This window comes from Hemibagrus wyckioides, linkage group LG05 (assembly GCF_019097595.1).
Source record: "Hemibagrus wyckioides isolate EC202008001 linkage group LG05, SWU_Hwy_1.0, whole genome shotgun sequence".
Taxonomy (NCBI): Eukaryota; Metazoa; Chordata; class Actinopteri; order Siluriformes; family Bagridae; genus Hemibagrus; species Hemibagrus wyckioides.
In genome coordinates this window covers 9,954,259-9,975,878 of record NC_080714.1, presented here as the reverse complement: position 1 = coordinate 9,975,878, position 21,620 = coordinate 9,954,259, and the positions used below count along the sequence as shown (strand labels likewise).

At 38.3% G+C, this 21,620-nt stretch overlaps 1 protein-coding gene across 11 annotated transcripts in view; it reads right to left on the bottom strand.

Moving 5' to 3' along the window:
• Positions 1 to 21,620, bottom strand: part of cacna1db (calcium channel, voltage-dependent, L type, alpha 1D subunit, b) — a 137,771-nt gene that overhangs the window by 46,253 nt on the left and 69,898 nt on the right. For 6 of the 11 annotated variants that reach the window (XM_058389582.1, XM_058389583.1, XM_058389590.1 and 3 more), the window contains 8 exons: positions 15,025 to 15,164; positions 13,292 to 13,431; positions 11,487 to 11,639; positions 11,150 to 11,346; positions 6,659 to 6,762; positions 5,725 to 5,894; positions 1,959 to 2,036; positions 1,466 to 1,553 (listed from right to left, as the gene is read on the bottom strand). In XM_058389582.1, coding sequence (XP_058245565.1) covers positions 1,466 to 1,553; positions 1,959 to 2,036; positions 5,725 to 5,894; positions 6,659 to 6,762; positions 11,150 to 11,346; positions 11,487 to 11,639; positions 13,292 to 13,431; positions 15,025 to 15,164 — 1,070 coding nt within the window. The remainder of the gene's footprint in view (positions 1 to 1,465; positions 1,554 to 1,958; positions 2,037 to 5,724; positions 5,895 to 6,658; positions 6,763 to 11,149; positions 11,347 to 11,486; positions 11,640 to 13,291; positions 13,432 to 15,024; positions 15,165 to 21,620) is intronic. The other 5 variants (XM_058389593.1, XM_058389588.1, XM_058389592.1 and 2 more) reach the window with 1 other exon arrangement.

The window sequence follows — 21,620 nt, the reverse complement described above, 5'->3', positions numbered from 1 at the left end:
TATTTTTTTCTGTAAGGGTTTTTTTGTTTTGTTTTTGTAAACAATTCTTTTTATTTTGTCTGTAAGGTTTTTTTTTTATTTTTGTAAACAATTCTTTATATTTTGTCTGTAAGGGTTTTTTTGTTTTGTTTTTGTAAACAGTTCTTTATATTTTTTTCTGTAAGGGTTTTTTTGTTTTGTTTTTGTAAACAATTCTTTTTATTTTGTCTGTAAGGTTTTTTTTGTTTTGTTTTTGTAAACAGTTCTTTATATTTTTTTCTGTATGGGTTTTTTTGTTTTGTTTTTGTAAACAATTCTTTTTATTTTGTCTGTAAGGTTTTTTTTGTTTTGTTTTTGTAAACAGTTCTTTATATTTTTTTCTGTATGGGTTTTTTTGTTTTGTTTTTGTAAACAATTCTTTTTATTTTGTCTGTAAGGTTTTTTTTTGTTTTTGTAAACAATTCTTTATATTTTTTTCTGTAAGGGTTTTGTCATTAAGTTGAAATTAAGTGATTTGTAATGTAACAATAGAGAGAGCACGATACCATGGTTTCATTTTTCTTCAATCCCAATTTGACACCTTCAGCATCAGCCAATACCAATGCACACTGTATTTCCAAAGCACTATACATTTTAATTCTTTCACAGAACAAACAATTGTAAATCTCTTTTTCCAATAAAAGAAAACCTAAATCTGTCTATACATGATATGCCACGTGACTGGCTAAATGGATAACTGTGTATGTAGCACCTAGTTATGGAGGTGCTAAATATGTATGTGTATGTGTGTGTGTGTGTGTGTGTGTGTTCTTGTAATTATTCTGAAATTGTTTCTCTTAAACATGTTTTATTTATGTGAAATAATTTAGTAATGTTCACTTTGCCTGATGTTTACTTTGCTAGATGCCTGATGCATTCAGTGCTGACATTTTAAATATTAATAATATTTTAGGAATTATTCATAAAATGTTACATTAGTCCTATAATCATTCCCTGTCATTCTTACTGTAGTTACAGACATAATGCACTACGCTATATAGCATTATGTCATTTGTATTACAACACGGTTATAAGTTATCAAGGAATTATTTATTGCACAGTATTAGACCTTTATGAGGCACCTTTATAGTGTAGAGTTTATAAAAGTGTGTACGAGAACATTTTACAACGAACTTCCAAAGAATAATAAGCAGAGTTATGATCATTCATGAATTTAGGCTTTGCAAAAAGTGTATAGTGTGTAAGTATCATCTTTATATCAAAACTACCTTTTAGGAACAGTAAATTTATATTAATGTAAAAATGCCATATTTTTTATTATTATTATTATTATTATTATCAATTTTCATGTTTGGAGTAAACAAAAAAGAGTGCATGTACATTTCATATAAATGTTTAAAAAGAAAAAGAAAGACACAATGAAGTGGGCATACTGCAAGACACGATATTTGATCTAAACCGTTTCTAAAAGGTCGTTAATTCTCACCAGACGGGTCCACAACAGCAGATCTTGTCGTCATCTCCGTTTGGACTGTCTGTGTTAACAGACTCAGTCTCACTAGTTGGCATACTCGCTGTAGAGAAGAACACACACACGCGCAAAATCACACTACGATATGGGCCACCCTTCATACTTCAGTATTACAGAAAAGGAGCACAAAGACAAGCATTTCCATCCAAAATATTAAGTAGTAATAAATATCCATATAAGGTAAACAGTGATGACAGCACTATAACGTGAGCCCTGTCATAAAGCTAAGACGAATAGCTGTAATTTTCCAAAACTAAGACGAAAAGACCAAACAGCAATCTGCCAGAGAGCAGCATATGGTCTAGATGGCACACACTATTAGTGCCGACCATGTTGAGTAATTACGCTAAGAAATTCCATTTATTATGATTATTATTTTTTAATGAAATCCACCTCTGTTTCTCTGTGTCACATACACACACAAACAAACTCAGTTGGCAGGATTTACCCTGAGTCTCTGTGGACTGACTGAACCAGCCCGACTTCCCTGCCTTCTTCTCCTGGGTGAGATCGGCCATCGTCACCCCTTTTTCAGTTTACACGCAGTTCATGCATGCAGGCAGTGGGGGGAGACACAGAGACAGAAGAGCGGAAAGAAATGCCGCTATCAGCATCTACTGGTTAAACACACCAAGCACTTCAGAGCAGAAAGAGAAATGCAGAAGAAAGGGGCTGAAATTTCAGGGAGGGAAAAAAAAAAAAGATCCTTTGGGTGATTTACAGAGAGAGAGAGAGAGAGAGAGAGAGAAGAAAAGTGATAGACAAAAGCAAAACAGGCCTCTGTTAAGAGCAGCGACTACATTTCAACACTAGGATGCTCCTGAGCCATATTATGACATTTACTAGTGTGAAGCTTAAAGGGACACAGCAAACGTTGGCGCAATCACATGGCCGAGAGAGAGAGAGAGAGAGAGAGAGAGAGAGAGAGAGAGAGAGAGAGAAACAGAGAGCAACACTCGAAAGATGCAAACATGCACACATACACGTGTAACTTGTGGAGATTTATTCCATTAATACGTATGGAACCCAAGTCAGAGCCAAAGTCTTGACAACACGGATACATTACAGTAGATGTCTGATATGATTAAGTGTAGTAGTGGGTGAAATGACAGTCGATCTCATCTATTTCAGTCAAACTTCTGCTCTTCCCTCCCTAATAACAAATCTACAACTGTGCTTTTTATGAATATTTTAGGGAGTGTATATAAAGAGTGTGTGATTAGAAAAAAAGGAAAACTCTGTGTTGTGATCGACTCGCATGTTTGCCTTTCACATTTCTAAACAGAACAGGCTTAAACAGATTACGGGGCAAATTTCATAGTGCGGAGCCAAAGAACAGCCGAATATGTCTGTAAACAGCATCCAGATGATATAAAAAGGACATCACTGAATACCCTGATATATACTGAAATCACCCACTACTAATTATTTATAACCTACGTAGTATATTTTATGTGTTTATTCATGTAATGTATAATCACACAGAGGAACCCATAGCACTAGAGTTTAGCAGGAGTGGATACATAATGATCTCTACTTATTTAAAAGTGTTTAAATCACCTACGTTTGGTCTTGTTATATTTGATCAGTCATACATGCTCTGATCCCCCTCTGCCTGAATAACTAGCACAGAATGTACAGTTGAGTTCACATGTTTACGCAAAGTAACGTAGGTGTAAAACATTCCATCTCCACACATTACTTTTGTTAAATCAATGAGACTATCTATTTATTCCATTAACATTTATTTCCAAATAATAGCTATGAGACAGATTTATTTAAGCTTTCATTTATGATTATGATTCAGATTTCACCCCTGGTGGTACAGCAGCAGGATCCTGTGCTCTCACTTCCTTCGATTTCGGGCAGGGAAGCAACCCAGTCACTAAAGAGTTAACTCTCAGTGCCGGTCCCAAGCCCGAATAAAATGGGAGGGTTGCGTCAGGAAGGGCATCCGGCGTAAAACCTGTGCCAAATCAAAATCTGGGGATCGGATGATCCACTGTGACGACCCCGAACAAGGAGCAGCCGGAGGACAACAACATTTACTACATCAGATTTCAGAGTGTTTATACTTTGTTAATACTTAGTGGCATCGCCTATAAATTGCTTGAACTGATATTCTGCCTTCTGAACTGCCTACAAGCTTCAAGCAAAATCTCACTAGCATTTTGTCTCATTTCTTCTGGTGCACTTCAGCTCAGCTTCCTTGCTCTTTCATGATTTTTTTTAGTGTAGTCAAAAAAATGTCTGTGGGATTCAGGTCAGGGCTTTGTATTTGATGGCCACTTAAATATTTTCACTTTGTCCTCTTTTGAAAGTATGCTAAGGAGCACTGTCCTGCTCTGGGTTTTATCTTTCTGGCTGATGTGTTCTAGATAATCCTCCTTCCTCATGATGCCATCTATTTTGTTCCAATTAAAAGCCTCAGCCTTTTTCTTCTATACACTGTGCTGATTATCATGGCCACCAATCTCCAAACAGGCTGGTGATCACCTGTAAACACCTGTAAAGGGCTTTTCCCTTGCACAACAGCCTACATGCACTGGCAATGAAGGATTCCCTTGATATTGGTTACTCCTTCACCGGTTCCTTTGTTGCTGAGGTTCAGGTAAACCTTTTGGACCAAAGTTTAGTTAAACTTTTCCATGTTCCATGGATTTTCCATGGCATCAAACGGAATGTGGGCAGTAGTAGCTCAAGTGGTTAAGGCTCTGGGTTGTTGATCAGGGTTCAAGTCCCAGCACTGCCAAGCTGCCCCCGTTGGAGCCTTAGAGCAAGGCCCTTAACCTTCAGTACTCCAGGGGAGCTGCATCATGGCTAACCTTGGTGTTCTGACACCAACTTCCAAAGCTGGGATATGTGAAGAAAGAATTTCATTGTGCAATAATGTCAAATGTGACATATAAAGGCTCCTATTCTATTCTAAATGCAACAACACCCATTAACTCCTAATTATGACAATTGCTCAAGCAGAAGCTTCTGAAGTCATCACAACAAATTTCTGGAATTTTCCAGACACAGTGTGGTGTATATAAAAAATCAAAAAAATTCTAATACAGTGAATTAAAGCTAATACTAATACAGTGAATTAAAGCTGAAATAAATCTGCCTTTAATTAACTGTTTTCACCAAAAATGAAGCGCCTATTTTACATGCTAAAAAAAATATATATATATACAATAATCCGAAATGTGTGGAGTTTTGAAAATCTGAGAATGAATATCTTTAGCCTAGGTGTATGTATAAAACCCTTCGGCATGAAGCGTAGATATTTTATGATAAAGCAGAGAGAAAGAAGGAACCAAAATCAGTGATGTTGTACTTGTGGGCTTTTGTGCATGGCGTCACCCTGTGCTTACATAAAGAGGATTGGGATTATTCTCTCTCATCCTGTCACACCGCTGCTTTCCTTTACAGGACTGGAATCAAATTTTCTCTCTCTGCCCTGATAGCAGTCCATAATAAACCAAGCGGAAACAGATTAAATCAGAAGTAGATTTTCCCGGTACTGCAAGAGAATTCCTTTTAAAGTTTCAAATGAAAAATGAATGGCACGACTGGAAGGATGGGCTGGAATGACTTGGTGAATGAAAAGTGACAGGATTGATGGTTAAAAAAAAGGATTAAGAATCTAATATATGAGAGAGAGAGAGAGAGAGAGAGAGAGATAAAGCCTGACACTGCTACATGAAGATTATGTTTGGTGGTTGTGGGCTACCTTGTGCATTACGCTGCTTAACATCATGCAAAGCATTAAATACTAATGAATGAACAACATGTTTTCTTTCAGAAATGATCAGCTCAATATTCTATAAATCTTATAAATCTTATAAATCCTGGCAGGATTATGTAATGTTTCTTTTTGTGCAAAAAAAAAATTCAGGTTAATCACGGCAGCTTGGCAATAAAAAAAAAAGAAAAGAAAAGAAACAGCCTCTCTGCTCTTTAATTCCAGTGTGTTATTAATGCTAGTGCATTGCCAGGACTAATATATATCTGGCACTAAAAAAAACTGACAATGTGCTAAATGATCTCCATCACAGCAATCACATTTCTAAGCTGGACACACAGCTGCTTAAAGGTCTGTGTGAATGCAAGGACCCAAATGTTCGAGTTATTCTTTAAATTCTGTATAATTCTGGTAAATTGTATGGAGGTTATGGGTACATGAGGCTGTGTGTGTGTGTGTGTGTGTGTGTGTATGGACTCACGGTTGCGTTTTCCCTCTTGGTCTCCATCCTCATCATTTTCTGGGTCAATATCCTCAGCCTGAGTGATCCAGTCCAGGTAGCCTTTCAGGTCCTCCTCCAGCTGCTGCTTCTCTCGCAACTTCTGGAAATCTCCACGTGCCTTAGCTTTCTCACGCTCCTTAGAGAACTCTCTGTGTTCCCACACACAAACAAAATATATACTTTATTGGTTTTATCACTAAACTTACAATCATACACCGCAACATTTGTGTATATATATATAAAAAAAAAACACAGACTCGCCAGCCAATTTATTAGGAACACGTACCAAGGCACATTCATGTAATTATCCAAAAAGTTGATCATGTAGCAGCAGCTAAATGTATAAAATCATGCATCAAGAGCTGAGATGTTTTTTGTTTTTTCTTTCTGGATTTTCACTATATTTTACTGCATAGTGGGTCTGTGTTTAGTTTACATAGAATGGGGGGAAAAAAAAAACATGCAGCAAGTGGCAGTTCAAGTTGATGAAACCTCAGCTTGATGAAAAGGTCAGAGGAAAACAGACAGGTTTGTACCTGGCATGAAGGCTACAGTAGCTTACATAACCACTTTTTATATCCGTAGCGAACAGAAAAGCAACTCTGAAAGCACAATATGGCAAACCTTCATGTGGATGGGCTACAACATCAAACGAGCATATCATGTTCTACTCCTTTAAGCCAAGTGCAGGAATCTCAGGCTGCACCATACACCTTTTTTTTTAAAAATCACTGAAATCACATTTTTCTTCTAGATTCTGAACAAGTTCTCAACATGCATCTACATGACTGTGCTGCTGCCATATGATTGGTTGTCTGGATAATTGCATGCATGAGCATATAGACATAGAATCACACACACACTAGCCAGTATAAACAAGTCAAAGGCTTCAAATTACTGAAAGGTCTCTCACCCACTAAGAACACCCAAAACGAGATTGAGGACGAAGAAGGAACCAAAGATGACCAGACTGACGAAGTAGACCCATGGCAGCTCATAACCCATGGCATCATTCATCTGTGACACAGAGAAATACACACACAGACACACACACACACACAAATTCCATTTAAACTACAGAGAAACGGATACAGAGACTCTGTCACAGAGGACTTACGGTGAAAGACTGGAGAAAACTCAAGAAGCTGCAGTTCATGAAACAAACAAAACGATGGCCGACTTCAATCCAATCTCGTCCTATCGATCAATGTCATTATCAATGGTGATGTAACATTTAAGCTGGATTTTAAAAAGATTTCTAAAAATTTCATGCACGTCATATCATTTGCTGTATTAGCGGATCGAGTGTTCATACGGAAAATACACACGTAGGTATGATGAAATAAGGCTCCGGCTGATTTCTAGCACAGACTGTAGATCCAAGCGGACCAATGATGGGATATCTGCGTGTTAAATCTCTAAATTCGATTTGACCTCTGAAAAACATCTGTAACACATCTGTAGCGAGGTGCATGTGGGTGTAATGATCATGGACAAGGTGGATAATTTATCTTTGAAGAAGAAATGTGAGCATATACTATTCAATCGAAGTACAAATGACACAAAAAGACATACAAAATTATAAATTTGTTTAGAAATTCAGTTTGAAATGCTATTTACTGATACCAAACAACTGTACATCATGAAAATCTGTGCGTTTTTTGTCGCACGACATTATTATACCATCAGAGACTCAAATAATTTCATTGTCAAGATAAAAAGATACAGCATTTTTCTTTAACGCTCCTGTCTAATACCACAACCAGACACCATCGTGAAGGGTCCATGGCCTCCCTCTATTTCTTGTGTCAACTGAGGGTTTGCAGGTCTCTTCTTCCAATCTGCGTTAGTTAGCTCAATATTCAATATTGGTGTGTGTTCGATGCAGTGTGTAACAGCAAGTTCAATAAACTGATTGCTTATTCAGGCTTAAGAAACTTCTTAGGCGTCTTAGGTAACAAATTATAGACTTAATTATAGACCTCTGAGTTTGTTCCTAAAAGACAATCCTTGACGGAGAAACCGTGGACTTTTTTCTCTTATTAATCTGGATTGAACCTTGGACCTTTGTCTTTAGTTGATTGGTGTTAGAAAGTAAATACACTAATGTCCTATTATGAGTCATTTTTATGCTACCTTTTGTTGCCAAAAAAAAATCTAGATGCTGCTCAGGTACTGTACATCATGCCCAATTTTTCCGTATTTCTGTCAATCTTTTAGAGCCTGCTGTCTAAGGGGAAAAAATGTGGAAGTGAAGGAGAAAGGTGAGAGAAACAGCTAGTTTGCCAGTCCCAACTTTTTCTCCTCCACTCCCACTCCACATTTTCTTCCCCACCTTCCAGTGACCGTAGCTTTTTCTTTGGAAAGGCTATGTCAGAGTCGCGTACGCTTCCGTAGCCTCATTTGCATTTGGAGAATTTGCCATGGTAACAGATGCATAGTTAGGAAGAAGAGGGGGGGAGAGAGAGAGAGAGAGAGAGAGAGAGAGAGAGAGAGAGAGAAGAACAAGCACAGTGGACGTGACAGTTGCTGTCCATGGTAACACTAGTGCCTATTCTTGCAGAAAAAATTAATAATAGGAGGATGGATATGTCAGTTGATTTAAAGCGCTTTCTTAATACTTTGGTAACATCTAGTATATAAATTCCAATGCAGTTAAGGAATATTTTACTGTTCAGGGAAAATCAGCATGACATTTTCACTGATTTATTTAGTTTAAAGTGCTACCAAAGGAGACCTTGACACTATGAGGGAGACAGCATGCTCGTATTATATTATACCATGATAGGAAAATCTGTTAGAAAGTTAACATCATGCTTTATAACTATACGGAATGATTGACTGTAATCATGTCATGCTTTGTGCCATCTTCTCTCCTTTCCCAACTAGGGGTTTGAGGCAGCATTGAGAAATACATAGTGGGAACATTGACAGAAACGTCAAAGTAACATTAAATTAACAAAATTTGGTTAAAGACTCAAGGCGGCAAATCGTTTACGCCGATCAGCCATCTTCTTCTTCTTTCGGCTTTTCCCTTCAGGGGTGGCCACAGCGAATCATCTCTCTCCACCTATCCCTATCTTCTGCATCCTCAACACTTATACCCACTAGCTTCATATCCTCATTTATTACATCCATATACCTCCTCTTTGGCCTTCCTCTTTTCCTCCTGCCTGGCAGCTCCATGTCCAACATTCTCCTACCAATATACTCACTCTCCCTCCTCTGGACATGTCCGAACCATCTTAACCTGGCCTCTCTAACTTTGTCCCCCAAACGTCCAACATGAGCAGTCCCTCTGATGTACTCGTTCCTAATCCTGTCCAACTGTGTCACTCCCAAAGAGAACCTCAACATCTTCTATTACACAGAACTCCCGACACCTTTCTCCACCCATTCCAACCTGCTTGCACTCACTTCTTTACCTCTTTCCCACACTCTCCATTACTCTGGACTGTTGACCCCAAGTACTTAAACTCCTGTACCTTCTTCACCTCTTCACCCTGTAATCTGACTGTTCCACTTCCCTCCCTGTCATTCACACACATGTACTCAGTCTTACTACGAATGACTTTCACTCCTCTTCTCTCCAGCGCAAACCTCCACCTCTCCAGGTTTTCCTCCACCTGCTCCCTGCTCTCACTACAGATCACAATGTCATATTTACACCGATCAGCCATAAAAGTAATAAACCACTGACAGGTAATGTGATTATGTAATTACAATGGGGCATGTAAAGGGGTGGGATATACAAGGCAGCAAGTGAACTGTCAGTTCTTGAAGTTGATGTGTTGGAAGCAGGAAAAATAGGCAAAGATTTGAGTCACTTTGATGAGGGATAAATTGTGATGGCTGAACCAAAGGGTCGGCAAAACAGCAGGTTGTGTGGGGTATTCCTGCTATGCAGTGGTTGGTGCCTAACAAAAGTGGTCCAAGAAAGGACACATGTGACCCAGCAACAGGGTCATGATAACCTCAGGAAAGTTGTCTGGTTCGATCCTGAAAAAGTGAATGCTGGCTTTGATAGAAAAGGGCCAGAATACACAGGATAAGGCAGTGCAGCATAATATTAGGCAGGGGGGTTTTAATGTAATGGCTGATCTATGTAGGTTGAAACACTTGATATGGACATATGTATGTTGAAGTGTATCACGTGGAGCACTGTTTATTTTGTTTTTTGGCCCTTATTTAACAAATTTGTATAGAAACAAGGGTAGATTTCAGTACACAGAGTGACACAAGAATGAATCTGTGTTCGATTCATTAAACAGTCACTGTATATGACATCGAAACAAGCTGTGGTGTGTGCGCTAATCATGAATCAGCTTCAGCTGTGTGGATGCAAGCTCCCACCACTAATCCCTTATTTACATGTCATAAGCACATGCCTCAATTTACATAACGCACACTAATTTAGGTCGGTGTTGAAATAGGGAGGTAAAGGAAAAGCATTCAGCAGGGTTGAGTCAGGTCCAATGAAAACATGAAATAGAAAGGGACAGAAAGATTTTCATTCATATTATACATTTGATAAATGCAATTAAATCCTTATTTATAAACACAGTGTATAGTGAGACATAGTACAGAGCCTTGTACAAGGTCTCACAATGTTCTGGAGGGAGTAATTTATGAAATAAAACTGGAAAAGTAATCTAGTATCATAATGAACGGTAATGTCATGTTCTAGCCCTCATAAAATTCTAATAAATAATCAGAAATGATATCCATGTGTCTTTAAATGGTGTGTGATTCACCTTGCACGGGGCTCAGCATCTACATCCTCCACAGCAATAAACATTTACTAAAAAAGCTAAACACATTCACAGTTATACGTGAATACATTTATGCTAAGCCATGATGATTTAACTGCAGCAAGGGAGTTAAAACCGGGTTACTATACTGCACTGAAATTTAAACACACCAGACATGACGTTGATGGTGTGGTGGTGTTAGAATGTTACAGCTAGATGTTTAGCAACAGACACCCAATCAGATACTAAACAGCACGTACCTCATATGCTCTGCTTTGTAAAGTCAAGGAGGATAAACATGGCGACATTTTTTTTTCTCACTACTGCGAAAGCCTGAGACGAGCTGTTATTTAAAGCGGTTGTGCGCTGTATTCATCCAGTCATGTTTGTTGACATAGAAAATATGCAAATAAGAACGTTAAGCCAGGGTTTAGGAATGAACAGTGTGAAACGTCGGATTACGAATAGCCAGGATTAACTCCAGGTGAAGTGTGAGCAGTGTGAAAGGTGAAACCTGGGTTTAGAATGACCCAGAGTTAACTGTGAAAACCTTCAAGACGACTTGGACTTCCTAGAGTATCAACGTCATTCCTTTAACGCTATTCCGAGGTGTGACCTGTATATCGGTTCTGTGGTGAGCTGCGTTTACTTACCCAGTACAGCACTTCCGTCCAGCCCTCCATGGTGATGCACTGGAACACAGTCAGCATTGCGAACAGGAAGTTGTCAAAGTTGGTGATGCCGTTATTGGGCCCTTGCCAGCCATCTCTACAGACGCTACCGTTAACAGTACAGTGGCGTCCATGACCTGACAGAGTGCAGGGGCTAGGGTCTTCCTCTGCTAATATACCTGCAGAAAAGGAGAAAAAACAGAGAGAGAGAGAGAATGAGAAGGAAGCAGAAATTAGTATAAAAAAATCAACATATATTCCGAATAATAATCATAATCATAAAGGGTGGGCACAGATGTCCATCCATAGGGACACTCACGTGTGCCATTCATGTAACAGGTGGCATGCATCTTCCCGATGAAGAGCTCCAGGCCAATGATGGCATAGATGATGATGACGAAGAGCACAAGCAGAGCAATGTGCAGCAAAGGAACCATGGCTTTAATAATAGAATTCAGCACAACCTGTAAACCTGCAAAGCACACCGCAACATAGTAGTAATATATCAGCGAGGTCTTCAGTGGGGTGGGGGGGTGGGCAGTTTCATGACTCAATCATTTGGAGCAATGGCTACTACAGTACATATTTCTAAAAATGACTTTCAGTATGTAGGATTTCTTTACTAGAGTTCTTCTTGTTGATATCCTGCATGTAAAAGGAGATATGTCACGCTGAACAGCACCAGTAGTCTGTTGAGATGAAAATGCTTATTAAGGCTATTTTTACTCGGTGCATTTGGAATGATGGATGATTTCAAGATGATTCACATTATTAAAAGCAGGAAAATCCCTAAATTATACAGTGCTATTATGCAGTGCTGAAAACGACCAGCACAACCCTGGTACAGGCAGAGTGTGAGGAAGAGCATGAATCTGGACTCCTGTCCTAGTAAAAAAGTAAAAGTACTGTCTTTTTCATAATTCAAGGTACACTTACAAATAATGCTTTTGTGTCATTCTCGGTGTAAACAAGTGTTCTTACTTGTACAGTGAAGCATGGTGGTGTGAGCATCATGCTGAGAGTTACATTGGCTTTTCTTCCTCTGAACCATCCCCCCTAATGACAGACTTAATGATGCTCCGCGGGAGGTTTTAATAACCAAAACCAGGATTCTTTTGCAGACCTTTGTGATGAATTTTTAGAAGAGCATATTTCTAACATAAAGACTCCTGTATAATATATAATTTTTAATCATAATTCTAGGTATGCAAATAGAACTACAGTGGAACCTCAGCATAGGAATGCCCTCACTTACGAATTTTCGCCTTAAGAATTGAAATTTTGCAAGAAAGCATCGGCATAAGAAGCATTTTCGGCATAGGCACAAGACGAAGATGCACATACGTCCGGAAGCCATTCAAAACTTGTTTGCGTCAGTGAAAGGCTAAATTATGTGAGTTTATGAATTGTACAAAATTGTTTTCAGTGAGTGAAAGCTGTTTCAAAACCCACGAGTCAACCCACGGTACCAACGTTGCCTTCGGCATGGCTTCAAAAACAACATGATTTTTCGCGTTTTGTTGTTGACAGATCGGTGGAGTGGGTGGTCTGTTCTATTTTTAGCCCAAGCTTGGTGGCACGATTTCCTGTGAGGACCCTTGACCTGAAATGCTTGGCTTTAATCAGGTTTTTGTAAGCAGCCATACAGTTTACATACGCTTCGTATTGGCAATATTTTTGGGTGGCTGGAACAGATTATCTGCATTTCCAGTATTTTTTATAGGAAAATTAGTTATACAATAACTAATAATACACAACAAATGTTCGCCTTAAGAACTCCAGAACGAATTCAATTCGTATGCTGAGGTTCCACTGTAATATGTACTGTACTGTGTTATTATTAGTACTAAGAATTGTTCTCTACAGTGGAACATGGTGGTGTTTGCACCATGCATGGAGTTATGCTTTGCCTTTCTTCCTCTGACCAATGACCAATTATGACAGATTTTATTGTTTTTTTAATAACCAAATTATGATGCTTTTGTGGAACTTATATTAGTTACTCGGTCTTTATGATGCAGTTTGTTCAAATATTTTGCTACACACAGATCGACTCGATTCAACCAATTATATCATGTGTATGTACTACTGTAACACAGTGTACAGATGCTGTATTTGACTCACTGGGTACTCCTGAGACGAGCCGGAGCGGTCGGAGCACGCGGAAAGCTCGCAAAGCTTTGACATCAAAGCCACCCGGCTTCCCTCCGGACTGACCTGAATCTCCCTCTTTGGTCATCAGCTCCAGAACCACACTGAACAGCCTGCACACACACAGATTCTATTACTTTTTAATGATGGGTAATGTAGCTCCTCTGTAGATACCATCAAGGAATGTACACTGAGGAATGTGAACTACTGGTTAGCTCCTAGTCTACTGAACATCAGCAGTCCTCTTGTTCACATCCACTATATCAAACCCGCTCCCGAGTGAGATTCTGTAGATATACACACCTGCTTCAAAATCCTGACCTTCCAACAGATGGTTTTAAATGTGTGCGCGCTACATTTGTGTCTTGATTTTTTGCACTGCAGAATTTTCTAGCATTTAAAGTAAGTGGTACACCAATATGAGACATTTTGGGCCATAAACTACTATAGAATTAAAAATATGTTTAAAATAAAATATATTTATTTAAATAAATTAAATAATAAGTACATTATTATTATTATATTAAGTAAATAATTTATAGTATTATAATTATTAATAATTATAGTATTATAATACTTGATAATTATTATTTTTTAATAATAAAATACATGAATAGAAATATATTTCTAAAAAAAAAAATCAAATATTTAATACTTAATGAATTTAATATGAATGAACACCTATATATATAATAAGGGTTTTATTTTACATCAAAACTATCTGAATTTTTTTTAACAGTATTAATTGCATCAGTAGAAGTCTTGGGCTCAGGAACATGACACCTGATAAGATATTCTTAGCCTGCATGAGAGAGAAAACAGCCTTAAATCACAGAGTGGGAGGCGTCACTATGACAACCTGATGTTAGTGGCTTCACCAGAGAGGATAGCAGCATTAGGCAGGTTTAATTAGGTTCTGCATTTAGAAACTAGATCTCCCCAGTATGAAGAACATACTCAACAATCTCAGATCAGAAAATCTACTTGCTTGGAGATGTTAAAAGCCTATCTGTGCAATCAGGATGCGGATTTATTATTAAGTTCTTCCAAAATGTACTACATGTATCGCTCAAAGGTGGACGAACCCAGTATCCTGGGTCCCTGAAACGAGCACATTTCATCATTTACAAATGGAAAGCAAGCTTTTATTCATAGTTGACTAGTGAGCCAGAAAATAGAAAGGGAAAAAAACCTTCCTATTGACTTAAGCAAAAACAAAGTTTTGTTTGACTGCACCGTGTTGTTGCGCTCATCTACGCCGTATATAACACATCCTCCCTTATCCCACCGTCTGCTGCACTACTAACATCAGCCGAGGTGTGACCTGTATAACAGCAGAATGGCTTTTACTTAATTAATCAGCGAGCACAGATGACAGATGCTTTTCAGATTCAGACACATCTGAATGTACGTGAAATGTCAAGAGAAAATACGGATGCTAACCGCCGTCTGTAGAAAATTAAAAAGAAAAAAAAAAAACACACTAACAGCTTGGAGAGTTTTTGTCGAGATGGCAAACACAATGTGCTACACAGGCTATAGTCTATTCCCACTTTATTTCTTGCTTACAAACCCAAAAACATGGATCTGAGTATATCAGAATATTTCCAATGTGAATAAATGTAGATATTTCAAAGAGATTGAAGGGTTTTTTTTTTTAATAAAAGAATGATCAGGATCAGGTTTCAGATATATGATTGACTTACCCCACTATGACTATAATGAAATCCAGCATGTTCCAGCCGTTCCTAACGTAGGAGTTCTGGTGCATTACCAGTCCGTAGGCTATGATCTTCAGAAAGGTCTCGATAGTAAAAATAATCAGGAAGGCATATTCTACTGTCTCCTGTGAAGAGGGAAACACGAAAGAGAAATTCTGAGTTACTACCCACGACATATTAACATAGACAGGTCAGTTATGCATTAAAACTGATTTGACAGACAGACAGAAAGACAGACAGACAGACAGATAGATAGACAGACAGACAGATTGATAGATAGACAGACAGATAGACAGAACATATTTCCAACGTTTCAACCCATCAACAAATACACATTCATCTGTCTTTACCTCTTTTTAGCAGTACACTTCCCCTGGTGGGAATAAAATCATTCGTCTTATCAGCCATCTTTAATCAGTATAACCAAATATATTATTTGATCACTGTAAGTCCGATATATAAACCGAGTCAGAACGCTGTTGGCTTTCAGCGTAAGAGGTTTGTTTTTCTCTTTGTTGGATAAACTTTCACGGAATTTTAGTGGCTGAAGATCAATTTTAGCTGCTTATGAACGGGGGCATCTCAGACAGCGGAAATGAGTTTGACATCACCGTTAACTTTGTGTGGTTTGTTTGGAACATTTCTATGAAGAATCTAGCCTCCTAGTAGGCTAGATAAAAAAGCTCTGAGGGTCTATTTTTTCCTATGAGCCAATTAACCACCATTTAAAGCTCAACATGGACACAACCAAAACAGGTCTCTGGTAAATGGAATTGATAAAAATGTTTTTTTGTAATTATTCATTGTATTATTAGCTTTAGCTTAGGCAGAACAAATCCGAACAAAGCATATAAAACAATATAAACCTGTTCCAGCTGGAATTAGTGTCAGAGCTTTTGTTCTGAATGAACACCTAATAACAATAGAGCAATGCTATGGTGGATAGATATATATATATATATATATATATATATATATATATATATATATATATATATATATAATAGAGTCTAATATATATATATATATATATATATATATATATATATATATATATATATATATATATATATATATATTAGACTCTATTATATATATATTTTATACTATATATATATATATATATATATATATATATATATATATATATATTAGACTCTATTAGATGTATAAACTCTTACTTAAAGACTAATATTGATCAACTGGAAATCACCAAAACCTTACAGATTAGAGATACAATTTTTTTTGGTCAAATTGAGAAAGATTAGACTTTCATTAAAGGGTTCTCCTAATGCATTTGGGAAAATATGAGGCCCTTTTATTCCAGCCAGCTAAGAGGATAGATTTTTCACCCTCTTTGGACAAACATGACTTTCTCGGATATTAGACTGTGGTGTAATGATGGTCTGGTCGTTTGTTTATCTATTACAGACACACCTGAATGTTAGTTGACAGGGATTTCTTTTTATTTTTTATTTATTGTTTTCTCTTTATCTTATATAAAATTTATCTATAACTTGTTATTTCTTACTAATATTGTGAAGGCTACTGTTTTGCCAATAAAAAATGTAATTATAAAGACATATAAGCTTCATCAGCTATGATCCTGGTTCACAAACAACACAGCTGGACAAAAACAAGTATCAACAAGCCAAGGAAGACCTGGAAGAAAGACAGACTGGGTGAAGAAGAGGAAGATGCAATGAAATCTTCCCAGAAAAAAAAAACAACAAACCCAGCTTTGACACAGGGATGGGAGGTCATTAATGCGCTGAGAGCAGGGAGTAATGTAGCCTGTAATTGAACGTATGGCTTTGACTGGAGCCCTGTGGCTTAGGAGTAAAAATAGCCACAGTGTGGTGAGGAGATTAATCCCATCCGAACAATGAAAATCCAGCCATCACAAGCCATGTGTCGTAGCCATTACTCTGATTTCCTCTGCTTCTGCACAAAGCTTGTTTTTTTTTTTTTGTTCCTTATGAATTATACATTTTGGGTAGAAAAAAAAATGTGTCATTTAACATTCTTAAATATCCTGAGGCTATGAAGTTTGGAATCTATTCAGCAGTGAAAACAGGGTTCTCTCTCTCTCTCTCTCACACACACACACACTCACACATACACACTCTCTCTCTCTCTCTCTCTCTCTCTCACACACACACACACACACACACACACTCTCTCTCTCTCTCACACACACACACTCACACATACACTCTCTCTCTCTCTCTCTCTCTCTCACACACACACACACACCTTACTTTTATCAGCAAATAAAGATTTTGTAGAATAGCTCTCCCAACATTTTGATGCTGCATAACATTTTGAAATTCTGGGGGAAGTGGTATTTTAGTGGTTAAGGTGTCGGGCTACTGATCAAAAAGTTGTTAGTTTGAATCCCAGATCCACCAAGCTGGGCCCCTGAGCAAGGCCCTTAACCCTCAAAATGCTCAGATGTATAAAATTGAGCTAAATTTTAAGTCGGTCTGGATAAGAGCGTCTACCAAATGCCAGAAAAATTTAAATTCTGACGTAGGACTAGAAGCATATGTAACTAGATATGCATTATATGATTATTTGTTTTTTTAAAAGATCCATCCATCCGTTTTCTGTGTCGCTTATCCTATATGGGGTGGACCTCTGGAACCCGGAGTATATGCCAGGGGACTTGAGGCAGAAAGCTGGGGACACACAAAAACAGACTCACTCACACTACAGACAATTTAGAGATGCCAATCAAACTACAACGCATGTATTCAGACTGGGAGAGAAAACCAGGGAAGCATGAGGAAGAACAAACAAACTATGTACACACTGAGAAGATGCGAGGCAAATGTGCTAATCTCCAAGCCGCCATTTTTAACAGATTTTTAACCTAAACAAATAATACAGATGCAAACAACAGCAGAGTATGCTTAATATTATTTTCCAAGTCATGCCATGAAAGTTTATCGTGGAGCTTCAAACAACACCTTGTAGAAGCTCGGGTATAGAATTGATGGCTTTCGGCAATATTCCCATCTCCAAAAGATTTTATTAAAAAATCTTTGAAAATAGCTTGAGAAGTCTGTTCAAGAGGAAATATGTGGTGCGAGTTCCTGAACTGCAATATAATATAGCTGTAATACGTGGACATGTGTAACCCTGTAACCCTTTCTACAAGGGTTTTGTTTCATTAACAAGACAAGCGGCAACACAAAGTAAAGACAAAGGAATGAAAATACGGGGGGAAAACAAAAAATGAATCTGGATACCAATCGGAACACCCCCCCCCCCAAAGAAAAGTGCATTCAAAAGTAATGGAACAAAAAACCCAACAACAAACAGTTCAGGGTCCAGCAGGAGAAAGAAGGTCAATCGAATGCGGAGCAGAATCAAAAACAAGCTTATCTTCCTAATAAGTATTCGCCAGGACATAATTACAGGAAAGGACAGCCGAAAGCAGAGAGGATTCATCGATTTTATATGATTCTGTGTGCATGATATTTTGACCTGCGGGACTTTCCTGACGCGACACTTAGTCTCACTTAGTCATACGTAATCTTAAAAGCACTTATTAAAGCGCTCGACTGCACGGTTCTAGAGGTCATGATTTATTGTGTACGCTGATAACCGGAACCTCTATAATGTTTTGCATATTAACCTTTTCATTTCAGGTTGTGACTCATCACACAGCAAGATACAAACAATCTCTCACGGCTGCTGTTATAACATTATAATGAGCTCCAACCCTGTCCCATCGAGCATGTTGTAACGATTTCAGGGGAAAAAAATTCCCTGAACACCAAACACCAAATTAAAGCCCGGTCTGAGTCGGAAATACACAGTGAGGATGAAGGGGGAAGAGACAAAAAAAAAATCCTCCGTTGTGTAATTCTCATGGTTGCCCGGGCAACCTGGCCGTGGTTGTAATGAAAGAGGAGTAGCTGGTGTGTTTATTCATCTGAGCTGAACCTCAGATTTGTCTTGAGGAGATTTCAGAAGTATTGGGTTACTCGGAGACAGTGTGTGTGTGGCTTTATTTTGCCACTACATTCAGTTTATTCAGGTGTTGATCATTTGGCTTATTATTCCACAATCTTACGTTACATTAGTGAGTTACCGTTAAAGTGTTGACGTGTCATCGGTCACGAAAACCTTAATGCAAAGTGACAGCATTTATTTATTTGTTGTTCTCTAAAAATACACTTGCATGACTTCCAAAGGTAAAACACACAGCCTTATTCCTGACCAATCAGGCACCATCGCTGCATTCGCAAACGATCTGCTAATGGCACACAAATCGAACCAAATGGAAAAGACACAATCTGAGCAGAAATCAAACTCTTTAGCAAACAAACTAGCTGAGGAAAGAAAAAAAAAAGCTCTTAAGCTCTTCTTACATAACAAAAGATTTCAACCAGCAGACATCAGCTCTCTCAGACACTGATGTCTCTCTCACACACACACACACACACACACCTTTGTGTTTTACTGGCAAATTGTCCCTCTGCTAATGTATATTGAAATATAACAGATAGATGAAATATAATACAGCAGAACACAGCTGTATTGGTGACTCAAAATTCATGCATTATATATTTTCAGAATTCAGCAGCATTCATACACTGATTGTTGTGACTCAAATGGTTTCACATTAATACACTGTCATATGACTCGTTCCACATTAACCTTCTGATTCATTTGATTCATGTCACATTAATACACTGATTCATTTGACTCTTTTCACATTAATACACTGTGTCATGTGACTCCTTTCACATGAAAATACTGCGTCATGTGATTCATTTCGCATAAATACAATGAGCCATGACTCTTGTCAAATTAATATGGTCATGTGAGTCATTTCACATTAACATGCTGTGTCATTTGACTCATTTCACATTAACATACTGAGTCATGTGACTCATTACACATTAACACACACTGATCAGGCATAACATTATGACCACCTTCCTAGTATTGTGTTGGTCCCCCTTTTGCTACCAAACTAGCCCTGACCCATCATGCACTGTGTATTCTGACACCTTTCTATCAGAACCAGCATTAGTAGCTTATCTGTTGGATCAGATCACACGGGCCAGCCTTCAATCCCCACGTGCATCAGTGAGTCTTGGCCGCCCATGACCCTGTCGCCGGTTCACCACTGTTCCTTCCTTGGACCACTTTTGATAGATACTGACCACTGCAGACCAGGAACACCCCACAAGAGCTGCAGTTTTGGAGATGCTCTGATCCAGTGGTCTAGCCATCACAATTTGGCCCTTGTCAAACTCGCTCAAATCCTTACACTTGCCCATTTTTCCTGCTTCTAACACATCAACTTTGAGGACAAAATGTTCACTTGCTGCCTAATATATCCCACCCACTAACAGGTGCCATGATGAGGAGATCATCAGTGTTATTCACTTCACCTCTCACTGCTCATAATGTTATGCCTGATCGGTGTATATTGTACCATGTGATTCATTTCACATTAATACATTGCACCATGTGACTCAGGATAGCCAAAAGACTCTCATGCATCTAGAGTCATCCTGAACTAAGAGTCTCTTCTGATCATGTGCACTGTAAAAACACCAGCCACTGGCAACCTTTATCAGCAAGTCTGTGTGTGTGTGTGTGTAACAAGAGGTTGCACCATGATAGGTGTCAGCACTGTCTAACACTGATAACACAGATGCACATTCACACTGGCTCTATCTCTCTCTATCACTCTCTGTCTCTCTCTCTCTCTCTCTCTCTAACACACACACACGCACGTCCTTGCATTAGTGAAGGTAAATGACCCTGTTTTCTTCAGTGTATAAACAGCTGACAGCAGAGAGCAGAATGCTGTCTGTGTGTGTGTGTGTGTCCATCTGCATATTTTTGCACTTGTGTAAGAGCTCAAAGGCCACTCTACCGCCACAAAATAACACACAAACACAATGTTAAAAGTAGCTACTAAATATCCGATGTAACAGAAACTCATGAGACGTGACCGTTGAGACTAGACAAAGTAATTTATCTTTAAATGTCGATCAAAAAATCTTTCAGAGGTGTGGCTTTACTTATTTTAAAAGTACGTCTCAATCAGCTCCATAGTTCAGTAGACAAGGCACTGATCGGAAAGTCGTCCGATTTAACTCGATGCTCACTTTGTTCCTTGCTGGAAATTATGCCTCATTTTCTGAAACTCAAAATGATTGACTCAAACTAACCAGATACAGAATGATCCCTATAAGTCAATCATTATAACTCAAACAACTATTAAGTGTTTAGAAACATTGCAAGGATATGAAACAGAACAATGTATTTTTCATGATGTACTTTAAACAATAAAATGAAAATGATCTTCAGAAAGGTAGTGGTGATGTATAGAGTTGGTAAATGTCAATAGTGATGGTAGTCATGTTGCTGGGAATCAGTGTCACCAGTGTCACAGTATGTAGTGATCCAGGGTCCTTACCAATGACACAGACGATATACTGACTCTAGGGAACTGTCTGAAACACAACCCATGGGTTTTATTTTGGGGATGAATTCAAGAGATCCTCTAACTAATTAAAGCTGTGAGAAGAGAGACCAGACATGACTGC